Source organism: Pogona vitticeps, chromosome 1 (assembly GCF_051106095.1).
Source record: "Pogona vitticeps strain Pit_001003342236 chromosome 1, PviZW2.1, whole genome shotgun sequence".
Classification (NCBI taxonomy): domain Eukaryota; kingdom Metazoa; phylum Chordata; class Lepidosauria; order Squamata; family Agamidae; genus Pogona; species Pogona vitticeps.
Window position 1 is genome coordinate 206,420,287 of NC_135783.1, and position 24,235 is coordinate 206,444,521.

The 24,235-nt window shown below is 38.1% G+C and overlaps 1 protein-coding gene across 11 annotated transcripts in view; it reads left to right on the forward strand.

Annotated features, from left to right (window-relative positions):
- LOC110076882 (sodium channel protein type 1 subunit alpha) overlaps positions 1-18,545 on the forward strand; it is a 134,193-nt gene extending 115,648 nt beyond the window's left edge. For all 11 annotated transcript variants that reach the window (XM_072982048.2, XM_078394601.1, XM_072982049.2 and 8 more), the window contains 6 exons: positions 8,036-8,317; positions 11,215-11,268; positions 11,760-11,897; positions 13,096-13,200; positions 13,981-14,251; positions 15,198-18,545. In XM_072982048.2, the coding sequence (XP_072838149.2) occupies positions 8,036-8,317; positions 11,215-11,268; positions 11,760-11,897; positions 13,096-13,200; positions 13,981-14,251; positions 15,198-16,372 (2,025 nt within the window). In that variant the 3' untranslated portion in view covers positions 16,373-18,545. The remainder of the gene's footprint in view (positions 1-8,035; positions 8,318-11,214; positions 11,269-11,759; positions 11,898-13,095; positions 13,201-13,980; positions 14,252-15,197) is intronic.
- Positions 18,546-24,235: the final 5,690 nt, after the last annotated feature.

Below are 24,235 nucleotides of genomic sequence, written 5' to 3' on the forward strand. Positions count from 1 at the left end.
CAGATTATATTATTATCAGGACTCCAGACAGGGGTATGTTTCCTTTTTGATGCTGAACTGCTTAAACATACTGGCTTACAAGGACAGTTAGTAATAACTTTTTAGATAGTTACGGTAATTAAATTTTAATTTTAGTATGGTTTTGTTAATTGGACAAAATCTGTTTAAATATCTAACTGGACCATTTGATTGATAACCCCTCCCCACCCCCAAAATAAGCAATAATTTGCAACAGAGGTAACATAATTCCATCCAGTCCTCAGTATTATCGACACAAATCATGCAATGTTTTATGTTTGCTTTCAGGGATAAAACATAATCCTATTTAAACTTTATCTCAGAAAGATTCTTTACACTATATCCCCATTTTCTACTCTTCCTTAAAGTTATTGGGTGAGTTTGTGACGATATCAAAGTCATCAACCGAACTCCAAAGACCGCACATTAATTTACCCTCTGTATACAACCTGGTCCAAACTGCATGTTGTTCAAACCTGTTATATTTAAAGAATGACTTTTGCCACTTCATGGAAACATAAGAGGAAGCAACTTTTGGATAATGATAAAAGAAAGCCTATCTAGTGAGTTGGACAGCTGATAAACAGACTGTCAAAATGATGTTTAGCTGTAAGTCACAACAGTGCCATGAAATGAAATTCAAATAATTGGAGCTCAGTTCCTCAACTTGTATCCATCAGGTTGCATATCTTTTCTTCAAAAATTCTAAGAAGAAATATTGTAAATGGAAACTGACTCGATACATGAATTTCAGGTGCATCTAACCACCCCTTAATTTCAACAAAACCCTTTAAACAAGAAATTCATGAATTGAGAAGTCAGCAGTGGAATAGGGTAAGAGCTGGTCAATTCCTGTAGTGTTCACGAACATTCATTCAGTTTTCAACTGACTGTTTGGTTTATCCATGTTCATATTTCTTTTTATTTACTATTCATGAACATTCTTGCAAATATGTTTTTGTTGGCACGAATGTTTCAAGAACTGTTGTCCTTTGTACTCCTTCCTAAATAATTTTCAAGAATGACACCGATGCTAAATGTTCAAGTAATATGAGTACCAAGAATGTGGCAATTTGAAATTTTCTTTCAGTACACATCTGGTTCAGATGCGAAAGATACATAGTTTCATTTGTCCATTCACAAACTATTTCCATTGTAATTTTTCTAGTTAATGCTATTTAGAAGGAATCAAGGAGCCATCTGTACACAATGGTATCAGTTATTCACCATTTCTTACGCATTTCCCCACACATGAAAGTTTTCTGTCATTGAGCCGAAAAGTAAGAGAAGCAACACCTTACTCTGGTCATCTCTTAACACAAAGTCAATAACAGACAAACTAACCTACCGTTGACGCAGTGCGCAAAACAAAAACGCCAAAATTTAGAAAGAATATACATTCACAGAAATAAGTGTCTGCTAATGAATGATTCGTGAACAGGAAAATAATTCATATTAAACATGGAAAAACACAACTGACCAGCTCTCAGCAAAGTCACTGATGTCTGAATCACACTCTTTTGAGATAGTTTTCATTTCAGCAGCTTCGTTCTGACAAAAGAAATAACTGTGAGTTTGGGGTGAGTGGCAGAGATTATTGCTGATCAGTCATAGCAACCTGCTTTCTTTAAGAGAGGGCAGTGTTTCAGTGACACATGCATCACAGAAGTAGGGTTCGACAATTACAGTATACCCACTAGGATGCCACTGAAAGTTTGGCTTTCTCACAGAGGACATTTTGCTCTGCGATCACATCTTTATATATTAGGCGTGAGTGATCTTTCACAAGGGTACTCTGTAGCCAGGGAGAAAAACAAAACAGAAGCAGTCTCCTCAATAGGCCTTATGGGACCTTCATGATCAGCTTCTGCCACAGTATCATTTGTTCCTCTCAGGCAGTGAACAATGCCTAGTTTTGAACTGGGCCTTTGTGATTTCCAATTCTGTGGTAACTCAAGAGCCAAATAGAGCTGAAGGTCAGTTCATTTTTGTCCTTACATACTGTAAGACATTTGCAGCTCTGTGACTTCGCAGTTTAGTACATTAAACTGAAGATATTTTTTTAGAAAGTAGACTAGATGGTACTGCCAAGGTGCGGAGAACCTTCGTAAACATGACTACTATTATATTTATTGAAAGCATTTAGGTCAGGCTCTGGGTTGACAGTATGAAGTAATCTTCAACCCTAACTGAAACTTTGGTTGAGTGTCAACAGCTTGTGCTACCAAAAAAAAAAAAAGTTTGGTTTTGTTCAATTAATTGAAAGAAGGTGTGATCCAAATTTTAAATAATCTTTTCAGTCTTTTTCCATGTTTTTAAAACTTTGCATACTTATCTTTAAATGTGGAGCTTTAAATTAACATCATATGATTTCTCCATTCAAAAACCAGTAAACTTATTCCTACACAGAAGACAAACCTGAGACCTAAGGACAATGTAAGTCTCTGAGTTATAACTCAAATGTTTCAACAGTCATAGTATAATCCCGTATGGATAAGAGGTAATTTCAGCAAGGTGGAACATTTGGGGAATTCAAGTCTTGTGTTTTTCTGAGTACTGTTTTAATATATTTAAAATAAATTTCAACAATTATAACTCCACATAGGTGCTGGAAGGCAAAGTAAATATCTGCTTTCATTTGAATTAAATCTGCTGTAGATTGAGAGCTATATTCTGATCTCAGTGCATGTTGATACATTCTTGTAACTACTTGCAAAATGAGATCCGAATATACCTATTGCTTTATACTTATCATTTAAAATATGTCCTGTAATATAATGCTCTTGCAGTAGTTCCAAATATGTATATTACAAATGTAGAAAACTCAAATCCATTGCTTTGCTAAATTTAGAAGATTGATTTCTTAGCAAGAAAGCATGTGTTCATGTGTAAGCTCACTAGAAGAGAGCATGTTATGCTGTGCTTGATATTTTTCTCTTAGAGCAGTAGAACAGAAAAGGAGCGTTTTTAAAAATTAATCCACCATGCAGTTTTAGTTTTGCATGTTTTATGCACATTTCTGGCTGATTGCTTTAAAGTTTTATATTTCAAATTTCCAGTCCAGTTTGTGAGACAGAATTTTTTTTAAAGGACAAAAAAATGTTTATATCCTGCCTAATAGTCAGATACATTTTATTGATGCAATCAATAATAATTGATATTGCAGTCAACAACATCAGAAACTTATTGTTAACATTAACTGGTCTTATTAAAGATCCCTGTTTAGCTAATTTATTTCTTATGAACGGCACTGACCACTGACTCTTCCCTTCAGTTGTTATTTTTCACAGCTTGACTGTTTCATGCTGATTTCATCCATTAATTTTTTTCAATATATCATTGCCATAATGAGGAAAAAGAGAAGAAATATGCTTTGAATGTGATTTGTAGTGGGCGCATAAAGTGTACTTTAATATAGTGAAGGCATCATCCACTTTCGAAGGGGCTGTTTCATTTGAGCTATGCAAGAAAGACGAAACTAAGGCTGCAATCATTCTACACCAGGCTAGGCAAAGGCAACGTTTGGCCCCTACAGGTTTCTTTTTAAAGGCATCTTAGACCCCCACAGACCAACTCCAAGATCAATTGCCAGGAAAAAAAACCTCAAAGTTAATTTCCTGCTCCTAAAAGCATTCCAAAACAACAGTTTTGCATATGCCTCAGCCTGCAAAAAACTAACCATCTTAAACAAACAAAAACTCCAGAAATGGAAAATCTGTCCACTTCCTCTTTAGATCAGCTACCTTTGCATCATTAGAATTTGCCCTTTCAGTCTTATACAGAGCTACAGTATTTTGGGAATAGTTCCATGGAAGGTGCTTTACCTTATGTAGATATATGCAGAATTATTCATGTTTACTCTCAAGCAAGTGGTGTTCAGTGTGGTCTATAGAACACACTCCCAACTAAGTGTGCATGCCAGACCAAATCCAATTATATTCTTCTGTTTATACAACTCCTTTTTCCAATCATGTTGAGCCATAGTTCACAGGTAGTACATGTTTCATGTAGAAGTGTAGAATGTCCAGTTTCAATCCATGATATGTCCAGGTGGGCTTGGAAAAACTCTTGCATGAAACCTCAGGCTTTCTCAAAGTCTGCTGATTCTCCCCCGTCCCCCATTCCTCCCCTTGCATTATCTATAGATGGAGCAGTTTGGCTAAATAACAAAATGACACTTAGAGGGATTCTGTGTTAGTATTTAGATTTTATTCAGCCACCTGACAGGCAAAGAAGTGGATTGCATGGTAGTCACATGACTTTGCTGCTGCAATACCCAAGGTTTAGAATTATTGAAAGTAAGCCCTTCTCTTAGAGGGCAGAGCCTGCCTCTGAGATCATCCTATCCCACCATCTTTGACCATCTAGGACTATTGCCAGCTGCATGACTTAAGCACTTTAAAATAAAGTAGTTGGAACACAACAGAGAGATCTCGGTTTACTGACAGTTCCCAAAGGAACAGGGGAGAAGGGCCTTATGAGTCAAACGTTTTGTGGAAGAGAAAATACTGCTGCAGTTATTAATCTGAAGCCAAAATGATGAGCAATGGCTATTTAATCTAATCTAGGGACAGGAGAGTTACCTTAGAAGCTGTAGTAGTTCTAAGGGGCGTAATCAGCCACAACATATATTTAAATGGACAAGTCTATTTAGAAGTCACAAATTCAAGAGTAAAACGGCACAGGGAACAGTGGGGCAAACAATCAAGATTGGGCTTCCATGTTTTTCCTAGAATTGACCTGTTTATTTTTTAATTGTGTCTCCAATATCTATACATTGTTAAATTGTCCCATGTTATTTCACATAACATCTCACCTTCATGTCTATGTTGAAAGAAAAGATGTATGCTGTCCAAACCGGTGGATATAGATACTTTGTACTAAAACCAGTCCCTGAACTGAAGTTATCCCAGCCTTTCAAACAGGGAGGTTATGACAATACTAAAACTTAAAGGCATTAAAGTCAATGTCCACAGTTCGATTACATCACCATCCCTGATGCAGTGATGTTGTGTTTCCATTTCTTTCTAATGGTAATAACTTACTGTTTGTACAATGGCAGTCCTCATATAAACGTACTCTCATGTTGTGATGGCTTATGGCTTCTGCTAACACTTCTACTCAGCTATCAGACCTATTGGGGTATTTGATTTGCTGTTGGACCTGTTTCAAAATCACCACAGCTAGGTTCATCCCTAAGATGTAGTTGAAAATGGGCAGTGGTTCTTCCCCTCAAACAAATCTGATCTAGTGGTAAGTGAACCATAAGAAAGATACAGGACTTCACTGAAAGGAAAAATGGAAGCAATCTTGGAAGTAGGGGACAGGGCAGAAATCCAGGGATAAGTCACAATGTGAGTAGACCCATTGAATCAGTGAGGATTTGTTGAGTCAATTTCTCTGTAAGTTTCATTGATTCAATGAGCCTACTCTTGGTGCGACTTACTACTGGACTTAAACCTTTCTTTTAAGAAGGAATTGGAAGGGCCCTGTTCCTTGAGCCCTGCAGTACTAATGCTATTAACTATAAAAGCTGTATCTTAACCCATCTGGAAAGCAGCTGGTTGAGGAAGGATCCCTAGGCCTCTCCCTTGCCAACCAACAGCATCAAACTACAATGCTGATATTATTCACAGTAAAAAGACTGATTTTCATCCCTCCCCAATAGTGTACAGTATTTTAAAGTTATGAGGCATTATATAACCCCCAGATTTCAGGTATAACACGGAGACGGGCAAAGTAATCCCTTGGAATGTTTTTGGGCACCCAAGCTCCATCACACTCTTGGGCACTGGGGGCGGGGGGGGGAGTATTTTCCACCAAGAAAAAGGGAATTGCTATTCCTAGAACCTTCTTAACACAGAAACGTACCCTTTTTATAGGTTGCAGGTCCCACTCCCATAGTGTTGAACTGAATAACTCATTTAGAAAGAAAAGGGCAAGTTGTGTGGTGTACATAGTTTATTCTTCAGTGTTTCAACCCAAAGGGAGTAAGCACTGTTTGTCACTTGTTGATTGGCAGGTGCAGTTTTTGGTTCTTGTCCTCAAAGAAATGCTTCAGGCCCTTGCTTTCCAACGCAGCTGTCTCTCTGCCCAATTTGTTGCATTTTGTTACTGCAATTGAATGGTGAAAAAAATATTTCACCTAATCAAGAAACCATGGCTGGGAAATTTCCCTAGAATACATTGAAATTCATAGAATTATTAACCATAACCCAATTCAAAATTGTACATGTAGTTTCAGTGATATGCATGAAGCTCCTTGTGTGTTCAGGTTTGCCCTTCAGTCCAACAATACACGCAGTTTGACTGCACACAAAAAGCACTTTTTAAGAAACATGACAATATCACCAACTGGGGGGAAAGTTGTGGGGGTCAGGACACACTTTTCTGTTCTTTTCCCTGCAAATCCACTAATAGTTGGAATGTAGCTTTTGGGAAAAGGCAAAATATAAGTGTGGATAATCAGTTCATGTTATGTTGATTCAGAGCTGTGCTGCATATCTGTGTAGAAAAAAGGAGAGTCTTGTATTAAACATGCACCCCTTCCCTCATTCCAATATTGTTACAATTCTGGGTAAGGCAGAAACCCTGGATTGGAGTCATTCAGAGAAGTCATCGTATTAATAACTGAAAAGCCTTTGATTAGAGATGGTGATATTCATATTTGTAAACAAATATGCATATCCCCATCCCAGGTGCCCCTAATGTGGGTCCAGTCTTTGGAGCCATCTGTCCACTCATGCATCACCGTGCTGCTAGCCTCCTGCTCTTCTCGCCAATCGTGGAAATAACTTCGCTGTTTTCCTTCTCTTCTGGCCACTCAGGAGACTTGTCCCCCCACCCCCTGCCTGGAGTGGTCAGCTGAGCCAGGAGACAACAGAGCTACTTCCATGATTGCCAAGAAGAGCAGGTGACTGGCGGCACAATGGCACATGAGTGGATGGGCCGGCTCTGATGGCGATATTCGTCTTCGTTTACGAACACCAGTATTGCCATCTCTACCTTTGATCCAGCCAGCTCTCTCTGTAATAAAAGGAAAGAAGATGAATTCCACTGAGTTTTCCTTGATACTGTAGTTCCCCTACAACACACAGGCACGCATACACATACAATGCATGCACACAGATATTTTCAGCAGTTTATGGGAGAAGAGGCAAGCCTTAAAAACCGCACACACTTCCTATTACCAGGTAGCAAGGGCACAGTTTTCATAAGCAGAACTCTGCTATGGAATCTTAGGATCCATTCTCTTACATTTCTTGATAGGACTTGTTCCTAGCCATGTTTTATGTGGTAAGCAAATAAAGGTATAGTGATGAGGGGATTAGGATAATATATTACTTTATTCTGTGTTTACATGTTTTGGATCCCTTAAACACTTCCCTATACTAATTTATGAATTTTTCATCCATTTATTTTTTAACAAAATGTTTAATTGAAAAAAATGATTCATTTACTTAATAAAGACTGGAGCTTGAAATAAACAATGTGACTAAATAAGCACATCTTGCAATACTGTCTGGCTTTCTTATGCAAAGAAATTAATCTTTGTGATAATAATGCATGATTACTTGTACATTTTAAGATAAGCTTTTTACTTGATTTTCTTAACTTTCTTGACATTAGTGTTTTTTAATTTTACAGAAACTCTACAATCACTTCAGTTTATAAGGAGTAATTTATTTCTGTTTTTATTTTCTGTAAAATATTTTAACACATATTTCCTTTTTTACAGAGATCAACAACCTTCATATCAGTTTTTTTATTTTTATTTTATTTAAATATTTTAGTTTTTTCATCTTTGTTGTCTTGTTGAATATGTGAAAGTGTGCCATTTAAAATAAACACTGACTCTGTTGCAATCAAAATTGTGGTTACCTGTTTTAGAATTTGCTTTAGTAAAAAATAGAATAATTATGTATTGGTTCAACAGAGCAATTGCACTAGTGCTATACAAATTCTTACACTGTTTTCTTCCCTCCGCCCCCCCCTCCCTGCTGTATTTGTGTACTAGGTGGTTGTGAATGCCCTACTGGGAGCAATTCCATCCATTATGAATGTGCTTCTCGTTTGTCTTATATTCTGGCTAATTTTCAGCATCATGGGAGTAAATCTGTTTGCTGGAAAATTCTACCACTGTATTAACACCACTACTGGTGACATGTTTCCTATTGACATAGTTAACAATAAGTCTCAATGTGAAGAACTCATTGAAGCGAATCAAACAGCCAGATGGAAAAATGTGAAAGTTAACTTTGATAACGTAGGATTTGGGTATCTTTCTTTACTGCAAGTGGTAAGTGAATACTCTTTAAGCCTTCTTTCTTTGTTTAAAAAAATATTAAAAAGTTGATGGCATGTTTTTTTTCCTTGTCATGTAGTCCAATTTGATGCATATTTGCTAGAAACTGATGCATACTTCCTAGAAGCCCCAATACTTTCCCAGTTGAATGTGCATAGGACTACAGTCTTAGACACATGTCTGAATTATACCAGTGCACACACAGTGTTTGCTTACCTTTTCAGCTTGTAACAGGCTGGGAATTTGTGTTTTCCCCTCTTTTCTTTATCTCTTATTTACAGTTTGAATAGAGTGAGGATCATAACATGGATTGTGCAGTTAAACGTGGTAGCAGTACTGATAATACTGAGACAGACTACTAGGGTCTTTTGACATAGCAACTGAGTGGAAGCAACTGTTTGGGGGACCACAGATAGCTGAGCTCAATTAGCATCCTTCTGAACATTCTGCAGGTTTCCCCCACCCCAGTACAATCATATAGACGTCTACATCTGTCATCCTCTAATAAATCTCACAACTGGGAAATCATAAGATTGTAGGCTTCACTCAAATAATCCATTAGTTTGGGACTTTCTCAGAATATACTGCATTTTCTAGTTTTGTTTTATGTTTTGCCTCCTCTAAGCTGGGCAATAACTTAGCATATCTAATCTGCCTTCAGCAAATTGCCACCCCAACAGAATTTCTTATCTGAGGAGATGGCTGCATTGACAAATACTACAGGAATTGTTCCTGGATTGGAATGATCTGATTTACATGCAGATTTTATTATTTTATCGATTACAGTTGTGCCTTGACTTACGAACTTAATCCGTAACGGAATGGTGTTCGTAAGTCAAAACATTCATAAGTCAAATCAGCATTTCCCATAGGAATGCACTGAAACCCGATTAACCCGTCCTGGCTGTTTTTTGTTCTTATGTCATGGCACGGTTGGTAAGTCAGAGCATTCATTCCCATAAGAACTAATGCAAAGCCTGTTAATCCGTCCTCTTCCACTTTGTTGTTTAGTCGTTAAGTCATGTCCGACTCTTCGTGACCCCATGGACCAGAGCACACCAGGCCCTCCTGTCTTCCACTGCCTCCCAGAAACAAAAGGCCTCTACCACTAGGGGGAGAATTTTTCTTCTTTTAACCTAAGATGAACTTAGGTTTAAAAAAGGACAGGGAGGGAGGGAACAATGGGAGAAAAAGAAAGAAAGAAAGAAAGAAAGAAAGAAAGAAAGAAAGAAAGAAAGAAAGAAAGAAAGAAAGAAAGAAAGAAAGAAAGAAGGTCATCACTGGGGCATACAGATCCCTCAGACAAAGATTTGTGCTTTTAAGCACAAAAAAAGAGGAGAGAGAGAGAGAAGACAATGGGGGGGGGAGAGACAGTTTGGAGTCTAAAACACATTTTAAACCCACACATTTTACAACAACACATTTTAAACCAAACCAAACACCTTTTAAACAAAACACATTTTAAACACCTTTTAAGCCCACCCACCAACACCTTTTAAAACAAAAGAGAGGTCACGTCACAGTACACAAACCCTAGGAGCCGCAGAATCCAGCAACCATTATTCCAGCAAACAGACCCCCTCACCACAAAAAGAGAGCAGAGAGAGAGAAAAGACGATGGGGACAGGAGACTTGCGTCTAAACTGCATTTTAGAGCAAACCAGCCAGCACAGCCCCTCACAGAATATTTTCTGATTTTAAGAAAAAAAGACTGTGGAGGCTAAACTGCATTTTAGAGCCTGCCTGCACCAACAACCAGCAACCATTATTCCAGCAAACAGACCCCCTCAGCATAGAGAGAGAGAGAGAGAGAGAGAGAGAGAGAGAGAGAGAGGCCTGGTTGCCAGATGGTGCGGGGTATCAAACAAACAAACAAACAAACAAGACAGTTGGGGGGGGGGAGACTTGAGTCTAAACTCCATTTTAGAGCAAACCAGCCAGCACAGACCCTTGCAGAAAGGGTCTGCAAAACCCATCAGAGCAAAAAGCAAGGGAGGCATGTAGGAACCATTGCAAATGTACAGAAAACTAACGCAGATCAGATATGCACAAAGCAAAAAGCAATGGAAGCATGCTGGTGATTCCTTGTCCCCCTCCACACACACACACAATCACTAGGTATCCTAGCACTAGGACAGCAAGCTTTTAAAAGAAAAAGAAGAAATGAAATGGAACGGAACGGAACGGAAGGAAAGGAAATCAGGGGGAGGGAGAGATGAGCAAGCATACCCAGGCACCACATTTGGTGGGGAGAGGATTCAAATGGCAGCTGGTTTCCCCACAGCCCTGCCTCTCTTACCACTACTGTAGCCGGGTGCATTGACATCAGACAGGACAGGGACAAGCCCCTTCGCCTCAATTCAAGTGATCCCACCATCTGAACTGATTCAAATGCATTTGATTCCCAAAACGTAGAAGTTCAGCAACAGAGGAGAAAAGGTGGATTTGGAACTGGGGGAGATGATTTGCACTGACTTGTACATCATGTAGCCAGCAGAAAATAATGCAAATCAGATTGACTCAATCCGGAAACCTTTCCCACATTATTTGTCAGTGTGGCTGCCCCCTCAAACTGATGCACTTAGTTCCCGTTGAAATCAATGAGATTTACTTAATATGTGTTTTATCCATTTATTTTAATGGGACTTGTACACCTACTTGGAGTAAGGCTCGCTGAATGCACTGTGACTTCTTTCTAAGCATCTATTGGAAGGCATTTTATATCTGGATCTAATGCATGTAAAAGAAAGATTTTAGTCTGAGCACCTTCTCTTTTATTCTATGATATATATCAAATATTTCTATGACATTGATTAAAACAAATATGATAGAAAACAGTGAATATCATCATGTGTTCAGAATTTTATATGTTAAATATTTTCTGGATACAGGCTACATTTAAAGGATGGATGGATATTATGTATGCAGCGGTTGATTCAAGAAATGTAAGTACAGTAGTTTTGCTTTCTTTGCTATGCAATTCAGTAGATTTTTGTTTATGAAATGTACTTTACACTAATAAGAACTCAAAAACCACCTCTATTCAAATTAAATGATATCTTTAATGATTTGTTAACTGAAGGAATTTAAGACCAGTAGAAAATTTAAACAATTAAGGAGATAGGCCTGCCTAAATGCAACGTAACACTGCCAAAACTGTGCCCTAGCTGGTTTTTCCATTGGCACATGCAGCATTGTGTGTGTTCTTGTAGTTCCCAATAGTGCTACCATTCTGCTTCTGAACTGGTTGCTCAGCCAGCTGCCCAGATAGAAATAACATTGTACCAGCTCATAGTTCAGAACACAGCAGCTGAGAGCTCAACATCAGAATTCTAGTTCTAATCTCCCGCAAAGACATATTTTAAGCCAATGTGCTGCCCTGCAAGTTTTAAAAATGTGTGGCAGATTTTTTAAAATAATTATATTTGCCTTATAGGTACTGCAGCAGCCAGTCTATGAAGACAACCTTTTTATGTATCTTTACTTTGTTATCTTCATAATCTTTGGGTCATTCTTCACCCTAAATCTGTTTATTGGTGTCATCATTGATAACTTCAATCAGCAAAAGAAGAAGATAAGTATTTTATATGTATCTTTTTTTAAAAAAAAAGGCACATGAAAGATGTGACCAATGTACAGTGGTGCCCCGCATAGCGAGGTTAATCCGTTCCGGATTAACCTTCGCTATGCGGAATCGTCGCTAAACGGGTAGGGAAAATGTATCGAAACGCATTAAACTTAGTTTAATGCGTTCCAATACCTTTCTTACTTACCCGTTCAGCAAGGATTCCAATTGCCGGCAGCCATTTTTGCGCCCTCGCTAAGCGAGGGCACGGCGTGAAAACGGCTGCTGGCAGCCATTTCCGGGCTTCCGGCGGCCATTTTGGAGCCGCCGAACAGCTGTTCGGCGGCTCCAAAATGGCCGCCGCAATACCCGATCTTCGCAATGCGGGTTTTCCCCATTGCGAAGATCGGGTATGTTTCCGTATAGCGATCCCGAAAAAGGGATCGCTATACGGAAACATCGCTATACGGTGCACTCGTTAAGCGAGGCACCACTGTATTTCTAAATGTATGACAAAACAGTGGACAGGAAACTGTCCACCATTGAATGGAAGAAAGGGCATTGTGATTTGCCACAAGCTGTTGGGGTCTCTCTTCTCTTCTCTTCTACTTTTCTCTATAAACACTGTGTGTGATCCTCTCCAGCCCCAAATTGTTGTGGCATCTGAGGCGCTAAATCAGGGTGGGTAATTTCCAGAGGCCTGAGAGTCACATCCATGCACTCCTGGACTTTAGAAAGCCCTGACTGGCCACACTACCTGCTTACCCCCAAAATACTGTTGTCATACAGGATTTTTTTAAACTGAAAATATTCCTTCACACCCTCTAAGGACCTCCCCCACCCCACCCCCCAAAATGTCAACATTGCCTTCCACAACCCCGAAGGGATTTTCTGAATAATTTTTAAAAGAAAACATGGAGGGGATGCATGCATCTTGTGGGGCACACTTTGCCCATCCCTGCTGCAAGTGAAAGCCTTCGTTCTTACTGAATCCAGCTTATTAGTGAAATTACACTTTTATTGTACTACTCATTAATGATTACGATTATTTTGGATGTGGCACTTTGGGCAGTCCAGATAGTTGACAAATCTGTAGCAGTGAAGATTGTGAAAACAGCGTTAGTCTGGCTGTTAATATGGGGAAAATGAAACTGTGTTTAAAGGTATGAGAAACGGATTGTAACCAGTTTTCATATCATGCCCTTACTTTGGAGGTCAAGACATCTTTATGACAGAGGAACAGAAAAAGTACTACAATGCGATGAAAAAGTTGGGGTCTAAAAAGCCTCAAAAACCTATACCCAGACCAGGGGTAAGTAACTCTTTCCAGTGTATTCCACACATAATTGGAATGTTATATTTTAAAAAGAACTTTATTGCATTACTCGTTATGTCTTAGCAGCTAGGTTGCCTTTATTGCTGTCCTTCCTTCAGTCAACACATTGTTAGTTGTGTTGCACACTATAAGCACATTACATTGTCTTACCAAGAGGGTAAGACTGGAAAATACTCTGATTTCCTGTCGTGACCAATCTTGATACAGTATTGCACCTTGGAAATATTTATAGAAATGCAATGGACAGACCCAAATAATATTTCTCTTGCTATTTAGGGTAGAACCTATCAAAATGCATCCAAAAATCTCTTAAAATGTGCTTTAAAGGTAACCTTTGAAAAGTAACTTTTGAAAGCATCCAAGAGCTGCTTATACATCTGAGTAACTTGGGCACTACTTATATCTGAAAAGCAACTTTGCAACTACTAGATGCATCACTATTTATATATTTAAAAAGTAAACATGCCATAAGTTACTTCTAAGTAGTTACTTCCAGTCTTTATTCCAATTTGTTCTAGACTGGAATTTTCATTTTAAAAAGAATAAATGAATGAGACGGTAGGGACAAATGGATTTCTGCTATCAGTGAACTGTCAATAGCCATCAGTGTTTGACTACACGTACATTTTTATTTCTTCCCCTCAGGACCATTTGCCACCTGACATACTCAGTTTGTATTCAAATACTACACATGTGCCTTCATGGGATACCATCTCCCTTTCCCTTTCTCTTTATTGTCTTTTATTTTTATTTCAGAACAAATATCAAGGTGTGGTCTTTGATTTTGTGACGAGACAAGTGTTTGACATCAGTATTATGATTCTTATCTGCCTTAATATGATCACCATGATGGTAGAAACAGATGATCAAAGTAAACAAATGGAGGACGTTCTATACCGCATCAATCTGATATTCATCGTCCTTTTTACTGGAGAATGTGTCCTCAAACTCATTTCCCTGCGCTATTATTACTTCACCATTGGATGGAATATTTTTGATTTTGTAGTCGTCATCCTTTCTATTGTAGGTAAGACCAATTTCAAATAAAAGGAAACAAATATCAACATTATTTATTATTTATGTTTAATTTAATACACTGTATTTTCTTTGTTTCCTGACGATACACTTGTTCAGCAATATTTATTTTCTTACAATATGTAACCTACATATAATTCTTGTGTCACACACATTTTGGCTACTTAAGTGTATTTACCATAATTTGCTTAATATTTGTTGTATATATGGTATGCTGTGTAGATAGTTATCCATCTATCAAGTCAACTGATCACATATATACATCTCTCTATAGGACACATATAATAGAGCTTTTTATGAAAATTGTGTTTATTGCATGTGCTCATATAGGTTTTACATATGTGTGTATCATCTGACAAAGGGCATTCTAAATAAGTTGCAGTCTCAACTTGCTACATCTCAACAAGGAAGATTTTTCTTCACCTACCTTTATTTAATAGTTATTAAATTTAATGTTTAACCATTATTTAACAACTAGTAGAAATACCCAGCACTACAAGAGTTAAAAAGCTTTAGTTCCTATCTCCTCAGTTTTTTCTCTTTTCCTTCCCTCTACTTTTTTCCTTTTCTGTATTTGTACTTTTTCCCTATTTCACAATGTTCAGACTTTTTTTGCCCTCCCCTCTAACATGTACTAGATGGCAAGAGTTTCTCCTTCTCCAACCTTCCCCCTCTTCTAAAGGCATGAAGAATTTAAGGACTTGCAATGGAGAAAAATGGCAGTTTCTAGCCCAATACTATTTCCTCTCTTCTCAGTTAAAAAATGTATAACATTTCAGGGCTCAAAGATCAGGATGCATGGAACTTTCTTCCAGGGTTGCACATAGGATTATAGCTTCAGTCTTTCAGAACTCATTGAAGTGAGCAGGTAAGTGAAGATGAGATACCAACAATTGTAAACAAGTAGCTCTGATGCTATTTTATGTTATTTTTAACAGGTATGTTCCTAGCAGAGATCATTGAGAAATACTTTGTGTCACCCACCTTGTTCCGAGTGATCCGCCTTGCCAGGATAGGCCGGATCCTGCGTCTGATCAAGGGTGCTAAAGGGATCCGCACCCTGCTTTTTGCCTTGATGATGTCCCTTCCTGCCTTGTTCAACATTGGGCTCCTCCTTTTCCTAGTCATGTTCATCTACGCTATCTTCGGAATGTCCAATTTTGCCTACGTGAAGAGAGAAGTTGGGATAGATGACATGTTCAACTTTGAAACTTTTGGCAACAGCATGATCTGCCTCTTTCAAATCACCACCTCCGCAGGCTGGGATGGCTTGCTCGCCCCCATTCTCAACAGTGGACCCCCAGACTGTGATCCTAAAAAGGACCACCCAGGAAGTTCGGTCAAGGGAGACTGCGGCAATCCTTCTGTTGGGATTTTTTTCTTTGTCAGCTACATCATCATATCATTTTTAGTGGTAGTAAATATGTATATTGCTGTCATTTTGGAGAACTTTGGTGTGGCAACCGAAGAAAGTGCAGAGCCCTTGAGTGAGGATGACTTTGAGATGTTTTATGAGGTTTGGGAGAAGTTTGACCCAGATGCAACCCAATTCATGGAATTTGAAAAACTCTCCGAATTTGCAGCTGCTCTGGATCCTCCTCTTCATTTACCAAAGCCAAACAAGGTCCAGCTTATTGCAATGGATCTTCCTATGGTAAGTGGGGACAGAATTCACTGCCTTGACATCTTGTTTGCTTTTACAAAGCGTGTACTGGGCGAGAGTGGAGAGATGGATGCTCTCCGCATACAAATGGAAGACCGCTTCATGCAGTCCAATCCTTCCAAAGCCTCCTATGAGCCCATTACAACTACATTAAAGCGGAAGCAAGAGGAGTTATCTGCTGTCATTATCCAACGGGCTTATAGAAGTTACCGTTTAAGAAAAACAGTACACCAAGCTTCATTTATGTATAATAAAAATAAAATGGAAAGGGGGGCTGGCCAGCGTATCAGAGATGAAATCCTCATTGACAAGATAAATGAGAACTCGTATACAGAGAAAACGGACTTGACCATGTCAACGGCAATTTGTCCGCCATCCTACGACCGTGTCACCAAGCCCATTGAAGAAAAACATGAAAAGGAAGGGAAAGATGTACGGAAGAAAAAATAAAATGCACGCTAGAAATTCCAATTGGGGCATAAATTGTTTACAGCCTGTGTGTGTGTGCGTGTGCGTGTGTCATGTAGTTGGACCCACAGAACTCCTCTAGGCGGTATATGCCAAATGGGCAGTTTTTACAAATCCACTGTATTCTTAAGGTCAGTGCCTATAACAAGACAACAACCCCTTGTCATCAGACACGGGACTGCAAGGCGTGGGAAGCATGACAAGAGGTTACTGTTTTCATTACCAGCTGACACTGCTGAAGAGGAGGAGGAAAATGGCTAATCAGACTGTAGGGACCAGTAAGGGGTTGAATAAAAAAGAAAACCTAGTATTTTTTGTGTGTTAAACATGAAACACTTAGTACAGTCAGTGTATCCACTGTTTGCATTTCAACTGCCACATTTGTCATCTTTCTACAAAATCTGTGTTGGTGGATTCATCATCTTCTTTTTCTTTTCTTTTTATTCACACATGGTGACTATTTTTGTAAATGGGGTTTATGTTGGGGAAGGGGATAAGTGCTACTTTACCAGTATGAGGACCAGGTGTTCTATTACACGATTCTCTCTCTCTCTCTCTTATATGCACACCAAAATGATTTGCATGGAGGCATGCTGCACTTATAGATCATGCATGGGGGGAAACATTTATGTTATAAAGGACGACAGGTTTTCAACAACTCTGTTAACGGCGAGGGAAATACTTAATTCTGAGGTGCTTAACAAAAGTATCCATGTTGTGTTACATCCAGACCAGGCTTTAAATGCCTCTAAAGTCCTTTCTAATCCACAAGAGCAAAACCAGTGAATTATTTTTGAACAATTCTTATCGAAAAAGAGTTGGAGTCAGGAATAACCGGTTTTAATATCCTTCTCAGTGTTCTCCCCTGTATGGTATACTTGAATCAATGTGCCCCTAAAAATACACTAGAACTGACCAAAACCCCTTATGAATTTGTTCTGCTTTATCCCGCAGCATTGTTTAGCCATCTTCAGCTCTCGGCAGGGTTGCCAATGTATGTGTTCAAAAAGAGCTCTGTTTGTTGTGTAAATAGCAATTTTACCTGTGGTGCACGTTTGAGCAAATGAACAACGACCTGAGCACATTTATTGCATCAGATATGTACCACACTAGATTTAGTGCGCAAGCTTTCAACAGGTAAAATGATGTATTCTGTACCATTATAGATAGCTTGGATTCTATCAGTGCATGTTTTATATTGCCTCTGCTGCTCTTCCTTCAAGTGTCCAGAATCTTAAGTATGGGAAGCCATAGGCCAGAGGTAAAGTGATTTAAAAAAAGTGTTCAACAAGACCTCATTCCCTCATATCATTAAGCAATATTTGCTGCTACTTGAGAGATTTTTTTGTTTGACATTTTAAAGATTTTAAGTGGAAAACAACTCATGTATAGCCAGACTGTACAGACATGTTACAAACTGCTAAACCTGTTGAAAATAGTGGTTAGAATTTTATAAGCAAATATAAATACTGTAAAAAAAATCATGTTATTTTATTTTTGAGCATTATGTACATAAGAAACAAATTTTATCTTGAGATTGATGTTGCGGCCTTTTGGGTTACATTCTGTCCACAGCACTTTTTCCATGGAAGAACTTCAGAAAATAAGAAACGGAGACGGGTAATTGTAGCTTTTCTGCTTTTAAAACTGTGTTTGCAAATATTTTCAAAGTGCAATAATTCAATAATTTGTGAAGGAAAGATTTACAATGTGCTTGCTTCCAAACAGCTATTCTTTGCATTTGGAAGAGGATGTAATATTTTGTTTAAAATACTAGCAGTGCCTGCATTGGAAATGTAGCCTCTCTCTTTTTTTTGATTCACAGAACCATGTTTTGATCCCCACCCCCACCCCCTGTTTTTATTCATGCCAACTGTCTTTATTTATTTGACTCCTGCTTTAATAGAACTGTTACAAATATATCTTGGGTCCACTGTATTTTTTCACAGACAATACCAAAATTATATAACCAAACACATCAGGACATTTTATGTTTCTTACACAGGATATGTTACTTATAGAATATTTCTTTTAATAAACTATCAACTTATACTGTATTGGTGAACTGCATGCAGGAAATGCTACTAATATTCTAAATAATGCTATACATCATTAGTAATGTGCAAAAATAATAAAGATTAATTTTTTATTGTAATTTCCTTGGCTATTTTTCATATCTAGAAGAATATGAAATTCAACCTCTGATGTAAATAGGAACATAATTAAAGTGGTAATGACAAGCATGTTTACATGGACCAGTGAGAAAATCATCCTAATTCAGCAGGTAGATTCCAATTTTAAATTAAATACCATGTATAAATCTTCATCCGGCCAGCTACAGAGATTATATATTTAATTTTCACAGAGGATGGTTTTCATTCAGATGCCTTCATCAAGTGTTCAGTATTTTGACTATATTGAAACTCATCTACTAGTCAGGATGAGGCTGCCTATAGTAGCACCATTTTATCTGATCCACAGGAAGGTTTATACTGATGTGCATATACATTGTTTTAAAAACTGGAACGAGTGATCTAAATCCAGCTGTTAGGGCCAGCTGTGGCACTCATGCACTGTTGAGTAGACGTTGTCTAGAGGGGTGGTGTAAAAATCAAATAAATAAAATAAAATAAATTTACCAGTATGTGCCATCACCGAAAGGTCAACCATTCCTCAATCTTTGCAATTTGTGGTTGTCATTTAATTTGTGAGTAGGGACTCGTTCTTCGAGATTATTCCTATCACCAAACCAGGCAAATAACCGGTGTTTCCTTTGCACTGCTGTTCAAGCACTGCCGCAGCTATGGGCGGCTTTAAATTGCCCTATTAAAAGAGTGAAACAAGTTGTAGTTACTTGGTGGTACCATGTAAACAATGTGTCCCAGCACTATGCAGCAGTATGTGTAGGTATAATGTCTTGTGACTCCTATCTCTAAAAATAATAATAATAATAATAATGAACAGGGCTTGTAAACCAAAAAGAAGTTTATTCATATAAAACATCATGCTGCTATCAGCTTTTATTTTACTTCTTTTTAATTTTAAAACACTTTCAGTTCTTTATGTGCCCATAGACAATTGCCTGCTTTGACACAAGTTCCAATGAGAACAATGATTTTTCACAACTTCTCAACACAAAAATAGACAGCTCTAACAGCACAGCTTTTCCTGAATTCTAATGAAACCTCTATCTTGCTCTTTCTCCTTCTCTCTCTTACACCTCTCCTTATATGTGAAACAGTGGCTGATATCCCGGCACCAGAAATCAAAACTGCATAAGGCTGATGACATAATTCATGGCAACAATTTCTGGTTTCTCCCCCAAAGGTCACAATGTACTTATGGAATCTCCTTCATTGTTGGGAACCTGGAAGAACCATGGGATAAGGGGAGTGTTTAATGATCTAAAATAGCCAATGCTGGGATGAATATTGGTGGTGATTTTCAGCAATTACCGTATTTTTCGCACCATAGGACGCACTTTTTTCCCACAAAACAGGGGGGTGGAAAGTCTGTGCGTCCTATGGAGCGAAGAAAACAGATTATATTTTCCTGTTTTCTTCTCCTAAAAAATTGGTGCGTCTTATGGAAAGGTGCGTCTTATGGAGCGAAAAATACGGTATACTCCACCTCAGTTCTGACACACACCCAATGGCTTGCCAAGATCAAAGGGATTCTATATGGGCCCTGGAACCTTCAGGGGAGAAATTAAAAATGTTTTATTTCTGAAAAATTGTCATAGCAGCTGGTGGCATCATCAGATTTATGCAGCATAACTTATGTGACAGGGTTTAAGCCAACATCTCCAGTCAGGAATAATGAAACCAATCAGCTCATCTGAATATTTTTTCCACACCTCTCAACCATTTTAATTGTTTTAACTATCTCTCCTGCCACACATCCACACATCAATCAAACCCCAGTCACCATGCATATATATAAGAACCTATATACAAAATTTATTTACAGTATGAAATTTCCACAAGACCCTTTGAACAAATAGGATTTATTCAGTCAACATTATCGATGGGTCCATTGATTGTGGGTCTACTCCGCTTGGGACCTAATAACTGGATTTAGCCCAATGTGTTTAAGGTTTTCTGCCCTAGTAATTCTGAACACTATATTGAATTACCCTCTCTTATTGTGCTTCATTATAGTTGGATGACACTTTTAAAAAAATAACTGATTACAGTTAAATCCAAAGTTCTAAGCTCTTCTTCAAACTAGTCAGTTGCCATTATAGTTGGACATTTAAAAAACTATTTGCATTCTCATTATGCAGAAGTAGCTAACACTTTTGTTTTTAATTACATTTTTAAAGGAAGTCAGAATATTACAAGCCACTGGCCAGTGATAGAAAATACACCCATATAATACTTCCATTCTGCTATAATTAATTAACTAAATAAACCAGTTACTGTTAACCACTGTTTTAAAGAAATTGGGGTATTTTTATATTAATATTTAAGGTCTGTGGTAATTAATTTAAAGACTACCTTCTGAAGGAAGATTTCCTTTGGGGAAGAGGACAGAAAAACGGTGAGAAATCCGGCTTGCCAAGGTGCCGAGGCACATCTTCATTATTCAATTGTCCAGGGGGCGAGGCACTCTGCCAAGATGTGCCACAGTGCTTTGTCAATTGACTGAGGCAAGTTATGCAAACACCAGTAGGATTCTGGCCATCATTTGCATATCTAATTTCTAAATATTTGAAAGCACACACAGGAGGAATACAAGATTTTTATATGCAAATTGGTGCTAGATATGGACTGGGAGATGACATGAACGAGAATATAAATAGTCTGACATTTGGTGCTATTTTATATGCCTGATTTCTAGCTGGAATTTGAAACCTGCCTCAGTAGCACCTCTGACCGATATGAACAGTAGACCACACTGCAAGGCTGTTGTTACCTGCCATCTCACACCCAGAACCCCACTATTTCCCCACATGTGCAAGAAAGAGAAAATGGGTTGGACTGGCATTTGTAGGGTAATTTCCCCCCCCCCCCCAAATATTTGAAGTTTAGAAATGAAATTTATTTTTTAGAAAGCAGACAAATATATTAGTTTCTGGGTAGACATGATGCTGCCCAGTCGTGGCAGGGCTAAAACCCTTGGATGCCTTCATTGTTTTCAGCGGGCAGCTCTTCAGTCCCAGTGGAGAAAAATTAAGGGGCGAGTGGGAAAGTGTCAGAAGGAATGCAGAAGTTCTATGTTTATTTTCATCAAGTGAATTCTCTAAATATGTTCTCTTTTTAAAGCTGTTGGTATTGTTGCTGCCATTGTGTTAGTAAAATTTAGTTCACATACTGGCTTACTGGTGGGACACAAAGGCTGCAAAAATGTAAACAATGGCTAAGAGCCAACAATTTGAAACTTTTTGTTAACAGGTAAGACTTCAGAAGGATAAAAGCTGTCGTTACAGGTTTTCTTATGACGGAGACACAATGAATTTTTCCAGAATGCAACTGTCTAAAGAGAGAAGTTCTGGAGAGAATATTTGGGTTCCAAAGATAATAAAAGGTACCACATTTCAATAAAGAAGTCTATGTTTTCCATACTCTTAGAGGTCAATCTGTAGGTCAATTTCTGTGTTCAGCCCATTGTCCATAGCCTGTCCATCCACTGTTGCTTACTTATTGCTGATTTATTTCTAGTGGATCAGCTGTAAGCAGCATGAAAAACAGGGTGCTGTGCTGTATGTTTTCCATCTCTTTCATAAAGATGGACAATTAGAATGACATCCTTCATATGCATAGTCTGACATATTTCAATTACAGAATTCCAAAACAGTGCTACAGTAGTACAAGGCAGCCGAGTAGCATTTTCTTCACATCCTCTCCAACAAGTAGAGGGATGGCTTTGTTAATGCAACTGATTGAGTAGGACTAATATGTAATGCTGTCTATGCATTGTTTACATTGTGACTTTTTAAAGCTGAAGGTTTTGGACATGATTTGAATTGGTACTAAAATCAATATACTTTCCCATTGGCTACTAGTAATTGTATACCAATTCTGTTTTGCTAATACTGCTGGGGGAAAAAACTAGCATCTTGATTTGTTAAAGAGATAAGACTATAAGCACCTGGATCTGTTATAAGTTTCAGAATTACAGTAATATTATTAATGAATATTTCCAGGATGAAATATTATTAAACAAATACTTCAGCTTTGATAGCAACATCTTTTAAAAAGTTTTATAATATTCTGTCCCTAATCCATTTATCTTTGAGTTTTTTCAGTGTTTAATTTATTAATAACATCTTCTATCTCTTCATCTCTAACCATCTGCTCCATCAATTCTCTATCTCTTGCAATTTGTCCCCTACATTTTTCCTTATACACACTTCAACTTTATCCAAAGGCAGCTTCTCACCTGTATATATTTTATGAAAAGAAATATAATTTAATCTTTATTTTGTTAAATTACAGTTTGCACCATTTTCATCTATAATTACACCTATTAAACTCTTAGCTTTTTTTATTGTGTGCTTCTAGTCAACATTCTTAAGTCTTTATTGTTAAATACAAAATATTTTCTTTTCATAGCATAATTCTGTGAAGTTTCTTTGGCCTGGGAGGGGTTAAAAGGTTAGCTAAGTTTCAGCTAATTATGCTCTGATTGATAGGGTAAAAAATTCAGATGGCCCTAGACATGGAGCTGCTTTCTTCTTTGAAAACTTATGTAAAGAGATAGTTTGATCTCAGAAATCCTGAGATTGTCTACTGAAAATACATGGCAATGCATCCCCTTTTTGAAGGACTGTCACTCCATTACTTTCTTTAAAGCAACCTGGTTTTTTTTTTTATTCTTTAAAGAAAGCCTAACTTTTCAGTCTGTTTCTATGACCATTCTCTCTAAATACCCCCCTACACATGAATACAATGTTTCATTTTGTGAACCTCCTGCTGGCTCACCTGTTTTATCCATACTTCATCATATAACAAAGTGGCTGTTTCCCCCTTTTGAAGGATCAATATTTCAGTCCTTGCAGCCTGGATTCTTTTCAAATAAAAAAAAGCAGGTAGGATCAATCTTTCAAGATCAGCTTTTTCTCAAATATTGGTTGTGTTGTGCTCCACTCTTGATCATAAAAGAACATCGGCCTTAACGGAACATGGCCGAGACTTCTTTCACAATACAGATAGCTGGGTTTACTGGGCACTGGGTTGCATGGGGCAGAAGCTGTCTAGATCCCTGTAAAATCCTTGGGGATTAACAATCCAGTACTTTTGAGCTGCACAGACATGTACTTTGGCAGCCGCAGCTAATCAGAAAGACACATTTCCTCAAGGCATTTTGATTACTTTGCAGAACACAAATGGTACTTATGGGCGCCATCTGAACCACCGTTGCAGATTTATTGTGGTGCACTGGTTAATCTGCAGTACTGAGTCACAACTCTGTTCATTACTTGGGTTCAATCCCAATAGCAGGTTCACTCAGCCTTCCATCCTTCCAAGGTCAGTAATTTGAGTATTGAGCTTGCTGGGGAGGGGTGGCAATGTGTAGCCTATATAATTACCTTGTAAACCACCTAGAGAGTGCTTTCAGCAGTAGAGAATGATAGACATTGTATAAGCAGAGCACTTTTATTACATTCTGTAGCCCTGATGCTTCTTCGTTCTTCACCACAGGGACAGTATCATCCACAGATAATACATTGTTTGGTAAAAGTTGACCAATCACAGTCACACTGACTGAATTGGCTAAAAAAAAAAACTTCCAACTAAAACCTTTAAAAAGCGAAACCTGTGAAGTTTTTTTGAGCCAATTCAGCCTGTGCGACTGGGATTAGTCAACTTTTTCTATGATGCTCCAAGAAAGGAAGACAGG